The following is an 11,235-nucleotide window of genomic DNA, read 5'->3' as shown; positions in this document are numbered from 1 at the left end:
CTTAAGAGTAAGACTTCGGGACCAAAATTATTTTCGGATTGGCTCAGTCTCACGGAGGGGCTCACAAGCTCAACTGATCGCAACCGCAACGGGTCGCAAGCGAAACGGCTCACAACCGCAACGGCTCACAAGCGCAACGGCGGGGAGCCGCCTGTTAGACGGCATCTCCTGTGAACGAAGCCGAAGCGGAGCGCGCAGCGAGCCTCTGGATGAGAAATCAACCGAGCCTTTGGTCGCTGTGCACTTCTCGTGTAGAATGCGGTACCTCTCAAACACTTTTAAACGTTTTGACACCCGCACTGTGCCCGCGTTGGCGCGTCAGCAATTACTCTTCTGGTAAATAAATAATTATAAATGGTGCTGAAGTGAGTTGGAAGTCGCGAAACTTCGGTGTAAGTTGTGTCCGGCGGCCGGCGGCTTCGTCGCCCACGGCGCACTTACCGTATATTTCGACGCAAGTGATTTCTACTCGCAGAAGTGTGTGTACTCCGCAGATTTTGTGCATTGGAGTTGTTGACACAAAGTACAAACTCGCAGAGGTTAAGTATCGGTCTCCTCACCTTCCGGAGAAACCTTTCTCGGAGAAACGCGACCAGAGTTGTACAGAACGGCGACGAATTGAAGTAACCGAATGCACAAAATCTGCGGAGTACACACACTTCTGTGAGTACAAATCAGTTGCGTCGAAATGTACGATAAGTGGACCGTGGGCGGCGACGACGGCGGACACCACTCACAAATGTTTAGAAGTGTCTGAGAGGTACCGCATTCTACACGAGAAGTGCACAGCGACCAAAGGCTCGGTTGATTCTCGTTCGTCGCCCCCATGCAAGAAAGTCCGTTCTACGACGGTCGCCCAGAGAATGTCCGATCTACAAGCGTCGTTTGGAGAATGTTCGATCTGCATTAGCCCGGCTGGAGAACATCCGAAGCAACATTTTTGACTGTTTTGAGATATTGGTGCTATTTTATGTAACTTAGCGAGATACGTAAAATGGCATCAATATCTCAAAACAGTCAAAAATGTTGCTTCGGATGTTCTCCAGCCGGGCTAATGCAGATCGAACATGCTCCAAACGACGCTTGTGACATTCTCTGGGCGACCGTCGTAGAACGGACTTTCTTGCATGGGGGCGACGCGTTCAGAGGCTCGCTAATGCGCGCTCCGCTCCCGCTCCCGGCTTCGTCTACAGTCGATGCCGTCTAGCTGGTGCGGTTGTGACCCGTTGCGGCAGGTGAGTTATCCACCTCTCCCTAGGACCGCTCTTCCGTCAAACCAAGTTGCCAGCCCCGCTTCGCTCCACTGTCAGCTGGTTTAGTGCATCAGCTGGGAGCTGGCCTAGCATGTGCTGCCGGCGGTGTTTGGTTGTTTGGTACGGGCATTTTTGGGAATCACTCCGAACGTGAAATACAACGAAAAAACAGAAATGTATGAGTGTGAGAGTTGTTTTTGCATAGAAGGAACACATGTAGTCAACGATGAGCGACCAGAAAATAAGGCCACTCTTCTGCTTAGAGGAAAATTTTGAACCAAGTGGTTTGAAACGAGGGGTAGGTAACTTCTGAATAAGGTGTACAAATTTCGTGAGTTGAATTTAAATTTGCTTGATTTGTATTTGAATTGTACTGAAAACGTTAAAATGTTTTTTAGTTGGTTTGAATTATTTCGATTTTGATGCGTGAATTCACTTGAATTGGCTTGAATGAAAATTGTCTTGAATTGGACCGCATTAAATGAATAATTTGTGAATTGGTTTGAACTATTTCTGAATTGTGTTGAATTAAATTGAGTTGGATTGAATAAGTTTGAACTGGGAAGAATTAGGGGTGCACACTTAGCCGGGGAGTTATCTACTCCTCGGTTTGAACTGCCTTCCAGGTATGCAAGCAAAGTCCATCATTCAAAAACTCGGGTTCCAAGAAAAATTTACGTGAATTCAGTGATTTTTAACTCATTTTTATCAGTGACAAAATTTTGACCAAGTGGCGTATGTCCAAAAACTTACATTATCCAGGAGAGAGCAAAATGGGTTTGTAATTGATCTGCAGGATTGAGTTTTAAGCATAGACCTTTCAATCCTTTTCCATTTAGTTTTTTAAATATTGATCATTGCCATAATTGGCAATGAAAACGCCCTCATTGCCACTGGGTTGGCAATGAAGCGCCTTTTTGGCAATGAACAGCGCAATGGCACCCTAGAGAAAAAGATAGCTGGGAATTGTTTCATTTTAACTGTATTTAACAAAAATTTTGACTGGGTTTAACTGAGTATTGGTGAGTCTGACTGGCTTTAACCGAATATACCCGGATATTCTCGGCTTTTACCCGATTTTACACTTAATTTTACTGATTATACTGAGCCCACTTTTTGCCTTACTGGAATTGGTACGAATATGACTGATTTTGACTGAGGGCCTTGACTGATTTTTGATTGGTTTTAGTCACTGGCTGAGGACGCGACTGAGCTTAGATCAATCATAACTGATTAAAGGCACCTCTCTAAAATCAGTCGAATGTCAGCTCATGTCAGTCACACACCGGACTGACATTAGTCACATATTAGTCGGTTCAACATTATTGCTCGCAATCACAAAAATCAGTTTCCGATACACAATGTGCGTTCCAGAGGCTCACTGAATATAGTATTTTTTTGGCTGATAATTGTTCTGGACAAGTGATGTGTATACTCAGCCTATTCTAGTGTAAGACCAGTTACGTGACTGCACTGACTTTAGTGAGTCTTCACCTGATACAAACCAATCCGACTATTACACCATCACCAGCCAAAACTCAAACAAAATTCAGTTGATGCCGCTCACTGGAAATTGAACATACTGAACTGATCTTAGATGAGCAGCAAAGTCGTGTAAGTTCAGTTAACATATCACAAAAAACAGTTCAAGTTGAACTGATAATAACTAAGAAAATACTGATCAAAGGTGTGCTATGCAAACAGCGAAAGTCAGCCAAGTCAAAGCTAATATCAGCCTCACTTACAGCTAGAATTCCAGGATTGCCAGTCAATGCCAGTTCCCAATGTAACTGCGATTAGTTGCATTTTAACTGATGATAACTGCATTATGTCGCGAGCCGGCCGCTCACTAAAGCCGTGTAAATCCTTAGTATAATAGGCAATAACCAAAGAATAATCAGGCAATCCCAGTTGCTCTTACAAAACCCGGGTTAAGCCAGTCAACTCTCTCTAATTCCAGTCAAGCTCAAAGAAGACAAAAATAAGACCTTTCCAGCGGCAATGAACCGATCATTGCCAACCCAACGGCAGTTTTCATTGCCAGCCCAATGGCAATGTTCTGGAAGTAACTTAAGATTAATTCGCTTTTCCATTGTTTGCCTCATTTTGGCATTACATTATTGCCGACCTTTTGGCATTGAACGATAATAGCCAACTGTTTGGCAGTGAACCGTCACTGCCAACATATTGGCAATGAACCTTCACTGCCGACATTTCGGCAATGAACCGTCAATGCCGACACTTTGGCAATTAACCTTCAATGCCACAATATGGCAATGACTGAATTGCCAAAAACTTAGAAAACGTTCACAAACTGACATCCACTCATTGCCAAAATTGGCAATGAATAATATTGCCTTTGGGCTGGCAATGAACCATTCATTGCCGCTGGAAAGGTTTTACTATTGTCTTATTGCCATTGCATGGTCATTGCCACAAAAGGTAGTACTTTCATTGCCATTGGAGGGACAGTGCAAAAGGCGAATGTCAGATGTTTTGACTAAGGGGCGAATGTCCCCAGAAACTTTCACCAAGTGGCTGTTCGAAAGTGCTGTCTGGTAGCGCCCAAATTTTGCACAGGGTCGCTACAAGGCCAATACGACTTTTAGAGAGTGCAACCTCTTAAATTGCAGACGTCGACCATCTTTTTGATACGGGCTAGTGGACATACGCCACTTGATCAAAATATCTGTGGACATTCGCCACTTGGTCAAATTTTCTGCGGACATTCGCCACTTGGTCAAATTTTCTGTGGACATACGTCTCTTGGTCACATTGCACTTGTACATACGACATTTTGTGCCCATTTTGGGTTTATTCGATAGGTAAAGACGTGCTGTTTAATCGATGTCCTTACATCCACTCCCGAAAAGTCAAAGGAAAGCCCGCGAGGGCCGAAAAACCGTCCTCGGTCCATAAGCTGCCGCGCGCCGGCCGCCCCCTCACCCTGGGCAGCAGGCGACGCTGCGCTCACGGATTTGAACGCTATTGGCGAGCGCTTGAGAGCGAACTGCCGCCACCGTCCCTCAATCCACCTTGCCTTGGTGAAAACATCTGTACGTTTTCTTTCTCAGCCAGACGCGTCTTCTCAGTAAGGCAGGGGAGCATCACGAAGCAACCTTTGATTCCGAACCACACTGGAAAGCGTGGTGTCGCGGTACGTTAAGCCCTACAACTTGCGAACCGTTTGAAGTAGAGGTCTGCGCTTTTAGGGGACTGTTGATCACATATAAGCCTACCCTTCCACTAAACGGCAACTTTCTACCTCATCATCACACTTAAAAACTATGTTCTGTCAAAAAAGTGGGGCTTTCATTTTGCTCACGAGTGTAGTTAGGTTAGCCAAGAATACCTGTGGGTAATCTCCATACACAACTGGATGTATCGAAGACCCTGCGTGAAGTTCGTTAAAGACGTTTGCGGCATATACATCTTCAGGACTTATAGTTGCTGGTTGAGCGTACATCAGCAGCGCGCTGTAGCCAAGTTTTCCTAGAAAATGCAAGGTACCCTTAAAGAAATTGTAGAGAAAATAATGTGGGGTCAGGCAGGGGGAAAACGAGAAATTTCAAGAACTTTCGTCTTTTCTAACATTAAAATGGTTGTTTGAAAAGTCCTAAAGTCTTAGTCCTACTGTGTCTGGTCGATGAAACATATCCCCAGTAATGAAGTTAAAGCGTTATTTTAGTGCCGCAACCTCTGGTGTATGCAGAATACGAGATAGTATATGTCTTTTCCCTAACACGCATTTCGGGGGAAAATGAGACACCCGTGGTTAAGAATGAGACTGGCAAAAAACAAGCAAAAAGATAGAGACCCTCCTCGGGGAAAAACTAGACAGCGCAACTCCATTTTTTGTCTCATGTTTCCCCGCATTGTCTTCCCATGTAAAGTCAATGGGACTGGGCATATCTTTCTTCGCCACGCAAGTGTCTCATTTTTACCTGTGCACTTATGGTTCGTCGTACTGACAGCAGAATTATAATTGAGGGACTTTGTAAAGCTTTACGGATCCACTGAAGTCCCAGCTTGTCAACGAATTCAAACACTTAATCTTTACTCTTCCGAGTACGGATGCAGTACTGAAAGTATAACACCCCAGCAGAAACGTTTTAGAGCCCTTGCGTATAGGTGGTCGGACAGGCTTCCCATTAAGTATGTTTCTTGACGAGAACAAGCGATTTTACTTCCCAGGACCGGTCAATAACTAAAGTCGAATGTTAAAAGAAAAGTTATAAGCACAAAAACACTAGGAATGAGGACAAAAGCATGCAAACCAATCAAGAGGAGCGAATGTATCATTCTTCCCCAATTGAGAGGTGTCTCATTTTTCCTCGACCTGACACTTTAAGGTAGAAATACATCACCGATAGTTTCATAGCGAAAGCAAGTAACTAAAGTACAAGCTTTTCAGAAAAATGCTCTCGGTCAGAACATACGTTATAATAATATTAGTGGAAACCTCGGCTAAAACGCGGCGAACCCCATCAAAGATGTACAAGTATTCACGATAGTAGTATGTTTTCACTTTCTCCCTACTCTGTGAGAAAATACAACGGAAAATCAACGGACAACAGCGGCAATAATGTTCCGGCCGTGTCCGTACCGAGGGGTGGATAACTCCTCATTTGGTTGTAACCAACGTGTACTAACGTACTAACTCGTACACTCTGATCTTGAGTGATTTCCCCCTGGCCCGCTACATTATTTGATAATGTTCTTCAGTAAATGGCGTGACTGAAATGTGGCCCAACCATCCCTGCCGGCAGGCCAAGCTGGCCCAGCGGACCTGCTTGTTAACCCTTCGGCTGATTTTAATGTTCTGTCATGGTAAGTTCGTTTTGCATGCTGGTAAATCCATTCAAAGTCTCTCCCCCCCCCCCATTTGCTCCAATACTTTAGGAAATATAGCCGTTTAAAGTTTAGGTCATTTGTAGACTTTCCACACAAATCAATAAATTTGCAGTTGTAGACAGAACATCGACCCCTACACACTAACTGATTTGTAGGTTTTATTTGTACAAAGTTGCGCATACATTCCATTCGCACAAATTTGTGCGAAGAAGTGCATGTTTTTATGCATACGTATGCACAAATTCGTGCGAATCGAAATGTATGCGCAACTTTGTGCAAACGTTTGCACAAAAAACTACAAATACATTTAATGTGTATGGCTCCTAAAAATCCGAACCAGCAACATGTCGATGCGAAAATTTTCTCTGGATTTCGAATATGCGCCCGTTTGTGCTGTACCTCAAAGCGTTCTGTATGAAATCGACGATTAGAGTAATGTTGATAACGAAAACGAACCAGACCGGACCCGAAATGGCCAAATATCGATATTTCGTCTAATTAATATCTGAAATTAGTTTAAACTCGGCCGAAAATCGAAAACCAAAGATATTTTTAAATTAGAAGTTTTGCTTGCGATCGGCCGAAACCAGACCCCACGCTTACGCAGCTCCGTATATGATCACCGTAATTATGTCATTCTCAGATACGGAGCGGAACTGTGGTTTAGCGCATCAAATATCAAAATGTGTCCCTTGTCATGGTTTTCTTATGGTCTCCCAATGTTTTCCGTACCAGGGTAGATCAGGACATAGTTGCACATTTTCGGAAAACTTCTCTGCAGGCAAAGACTAAAAGAAAGGCTGTTTGCTGTTGTACATGAAAAACAACAATCCAATGTACAGTTTGAGATAACACCGATCATTTGATGTCACTCAGTTTCGGAACTTTAACAAAACGAAAAATTCCTTACCAATGTACCCCCTTCCCCTACCTCTCTACTGAAGTATGTTATGGTATAACGGAATGTCCGTTGCCAGTCCCGTAGTATCAGATGTTTTTTTACAGTGCATATTGCTTTTCTTACCTTCATAACCTCCATTTTTGAAGACTTGTCTTGCTTTTAGGTGGGCTAATATATTGTTGTGAATGCAGTCGTACGCGCTGACTTCTTCTTTTTTTCGCAAGCCTGCTTTTACAAGCATAGTAGTGAAGTAAGCGCAGTACATATTGGGTTCATTGATAGTAACCCAGTGCTTAACCTGTACATATGTAAGTTAAAAAATATAAAAAAAATAAGCTTAAGGTATAGTCAAGTATAACAGTGGACATACGAGATGTTTTAATTTTTAAAATTATGGTCATACGTTTGATTTTTATGCACTTTTTTTTTTTGTTTCGAAGAGCAATGAAACTAAAAGACCTTGAAGTTGACGTCTACGGCTGTGATGACTCGGTTAACAAGTTTATTGAAAAGTAGAACATACTTAAATTCGGTCTATGTAGTGCACTTGAACGGAGTGAAGATTTGAATAATTCTGACTGACACTTAGGTAAACATGCCTTTTCTTTGTTGTGTGTTGTAATTTAAACTTACCTTGTCACCGAAAGTTTTGAAGAGGAAACCGGCATACTCAGCAAACTTATCTGCCATTCGTTTGTCTTGCCAACCCTTGAATTCATCTTCTAACATCTTAGGGTGGTCAAAATGATACATTGTGACCTGCAACCAATCGTAAACTACAAATACCACTTTAGGAACTGGCCAGCTGGCCTGTACCAAAGGTAGCCGACGGATGATTTGAAAGCTGGCACCAACAAATAAAAACGGAAATAACGGGAATAAGTATAAGTTAAAAGTCAGAAAATCAAAAGAATAAAACGTCTCGTCAGACTGGCTCGTGCGCCTAGCTAGCTAGCAGCTAGCGGGTGTGGCTGTTAGGGCAGTCATTATGAAAACGGAAACGTCAATCAGCTCTCTTTATCAAAACTGAAAGGTCAATCGGCAATCTTCATTAAAATTGGAACACCTAAATTAACAATTTGTAATAAAGCAAAGGGGAATGATGGTACTCCCGAAAACAGACAGAAACTGCAATCGAACGTTTTATAGCAAACTTATTTTCAAAGGACTACAGTTAAAGTTACAACTTCAACTCTGAAAATAACTTTCCAGGCAGTCAAGTAATTAGTTAAGGAGCTCCGTTTTCCAGTGCAGTGACGAATAGTCCAGGTCACAAGCCCGACCAAACGCTTTAAGCAAGCCCCCTATTTACAATGAAAAGTGGTGGCCATCAGATTGCGTCGGTAAAAGGGGGCAAAAGGAATGGAGAAGCGATTTGTGTACAAACAACAAAAGCGTTTCCTATATGGGCGTTTCCAGCCGTACATTACGGGAGGTTACGTTAAACTGAACGAAGTTTTGTTTTTCCTTCTTACCATGGGGGTCATGCCGCTCTTTAAGATCTCGTCGATGAGGTTCATGTAAAATTCTACGCCAGCTGCATTGGGGTTGCCAGCATCCGCAGTAGGCAGCACTCGAGCCCACGAAATGGAGAATTTATACAGGTTCAACTGCAAGGAACGGAAAGGTATAAATGTAATGGAAGGGATAAAAACTTGCGACGATATAATGAAGGTAATCGCAATGCGGAGCAGCAAACACACTAAAAAGATCTCCTGAGCTACTTAAAGCGCATGAGCTGGCAACGCCGTCCGTCTGTCGTGTGTGAACACTGTTAACGCCGTGGTCGCCTAGCATGCCAAAATGTTGGCAGTCTATTTTGACTGCCAAATTTTGGCCTTCTTTCAGGAGGCTGCCAATTTTTGGCCTCCTTGAATGCCAAATTTTGGCCTCCTTTCAAAAGAATGCCAACTTTTGGCATTCAAAGAGGCCAAAAATTGGCAACCTCTTCTAAAAAGGAGGCCAAAATTTGGCATTCAAAGAGACAAAAAATTGGCAGCCTCTAAAAAGAAGGCGAAAATTTGGCATTTAAAATGGACTGCCAACATTTTGGCATTCTAGGCGACCACGGCGTTAACAGTGAAGATGAGGTAGAGGTCTACAAATGGGTCGCTGAACAAAAGACGGATCAGAAAACGGGCGCTGAACAACGACGGATCTGCTTTTTGCTGATCTCTGCATACTTGACTTTGGAGGCCTCTTCGACACTTGAAACCTATACACACGGAGTTCGTGGAGGCCCTGTATAAAGACGCAGTTCCCGCGGGCTCGGTACAAACACGGAGTTCAGCAGGCCACCGTATAGCGTCGTAACTATGTTTTTTGAAAATTATGAAGAAATTATGAAGAGTTATGAAATGAAGTGCGTCGGATAGAGGAAACCAAGGGCTATCGCTCAGCGAAAACCGCATTTCGATATGTCAATTACTTCAAAAGTTATTCTGGTCTGAAAATCCAGCCGCCCATAAGGTGCAACGTAAACCCAAAACTTGGAAGCGCTATATCTCAGAAGCGACTTTCAAGCACTGAACTGCGTGTCGGTACGGAGCTGCCTGGAAATACGGGTTTATACGGAGACTCTACGAACTCCGTGCTTGTAGGTTTCAAGTGTCGTCTTACTCTCCTTAGGGATATCGCATCGTGTTGGGTGTTGTCTCTGTTTGTTGACGAGATGATGACACTTAAAATAATGTTTTACTGAAAACGATACAACGTCCCCGCGATGAGTGAGAGGCCTCCAAAGACAGATATGCCGAGATCAGCAAAAAGCAGATCCGGCGTTGTTCAGCGACCGTTTTCAGATCCGTCGATGTGCAGCGACCGCTTTCCGATCCGTCATTGTTCAGCGACCGCTTTTTGATCCGCCTTTGTTGCACGGATGCGTCGATGTGCTAGAGACTTCAAATTTTTAGGGTATCTTAAGGTTCAGTCCAAGAAAACGAAACCTCCCCAGCAAATCCTGGCAACTACCCCTAATGGACTGAAAGGGGTTATCAAAGAAAATAAGGTAGGTCAAAAAAGTCAGAAAAAAATATTTCTTTATGGTCTTCTAAGGGGTAACTCATTAAAGTGGAATTTAGCCTGCAGTAGAATTTACACAGCAAATATATTTCGGGGAAGTTCTCGGTTGAATCCGGGAAGTAATTTTCCGGAAGCTAGTTTTCGTCATATCTATGCACGTTATAACATTTGGAGCAACCGGAAAATGTACTTCCCGAATCCAACTGGGAAGTTCCCGGTAAAATGTTTGCTGTGTAGCCTGTAGAGCTACTGAACCAATTTCGGGTCAGCCCCTATAGTCGAGCCAGCCAAAGGTCCCGATTCTTGTGGCGGTTGGAGAACGCCCGCACCAGCCCCCACCACCCGTTCCGCTCCCCCGCTGGCCTGTGGAGGGGGTACGGCAGGAGGAGAGGGGGCAACTCTCCAACCGCCACAAGAATCGGGACCTTTGGCTGGCTCGACTATAATTCGGATCAACTGTTTGTAGTTTCAATGCAGAACTAAAATTTGGGTACCTTAATTTTTTTTGCTGATAGAACGGACCTTTCTTCCGTCTTTTAAATCGCTAACAATAAGCTAGGTGCGTAGAGGGGAGTACAAGCCAAGTATGAACTAAAAGAAGCATGTTTCAAAGGTTAGGAGAATCTTGAAAAACTGACTTTTTTTTTAAACTTAAATATGAACATGATAACACTTTCCGGGGGAGAGCCGGGGGGTAGCTGGGGGGCAGCCTAGGGGCAGCCTAGGGCCAGCTGGGAACCAGCTGGGGGCCAGCCGGGGGCCAGCCGGGGGCCAGCCGGGGGGTTGCCGGGGGAGTGCCTGGGGTGCGATTGGAGAGCTCACGGTGATCTCACTGTGAGCTTACTTGAAAAACGTTCCCAGAACATTTCCACCACCCCCTCACCCTATTTTGAGCGGTTTAGAAGGCGGTCTAGAGAAGGCACGGTCCGTGAGTTCACGGTGAGCTCTCCGCACTGTAAAAGCTAAACAGTACTATTTGCCTTGTACCCCTATGTTGGGGTATCGTCAACTGTTTTATGCGGACTGAAGTCACCGTCGGAGGGGTATTTCGCCAAGTACCCCTCCGAGGGGGTCCTCTTTACCCCTAGGTGTTTGGTGGGGTCAAACCGCACTGCATGTAGGGGTATACTGTTGACGGGTACTTTCTGGCCCCTCGCCGGGGTACAGGTAACCGCCATAGGGAGTGTGATTTTCACCCAGCTCGGG

At 44.3% G+C, this 11,235-nt stretch overlaps 1 protein-coding gene across 1 annotated transcript in view; it reads right to left on the bottom strand.

Moving 5' to 3' along the window:
- The window catches only part of LOC113210627 (uncharacterized), a gene marked incomplete at its 3' end in the record, with an annotated part of 31,814 nt that overhangs the window by 13,219 nt on the left and 7,360 nt on the right, over window positions 1–11,235 (bottom strand). Inside the window, exons 4-7 of the mRNA XM_052273432.1 lie at window positions 8,484–8,618; window positions 7,642–7,767; window positions 7,132–7,306; window positions 4,606–4,745 (exon numbers count right to left, since the gene is read on the bottom strand). Coding sequence (XP_052129392.1) covers window positions 4,606–4,745; window positions 7,132–7,306; window positions 7,642–7,767; window positions 8,484–8,618 — 576 coding nt within the window. The remainder of the gene's footprint in view (window positions 1–4,605; window positions 4,746–7,131; window positions 7,307–7,641; window positions 7,768–8,483; window positions 8,619–11,235) is intronic.

The sequence above is a fragment of the Frankliniella occidentalis genome, unplaced genomic scaffold (genome assembly GCF_000697945.3).
Source record: "Frankliniella occidentalis isolate FOCC.00 unplaced genomic scaffold, Focc_3.1 Scaffold271, whole genome shotgun sequence".
Lineage (NCBI taxonomy): Eukaryota > Metazoa > Arthropoda > Insecta > Thysanoptera > Thripidae > Frankliniella > Frankliniella occidentalis.
This window is presented reverse-complemented; position numbering and strand designations above follow the sequence as displayed.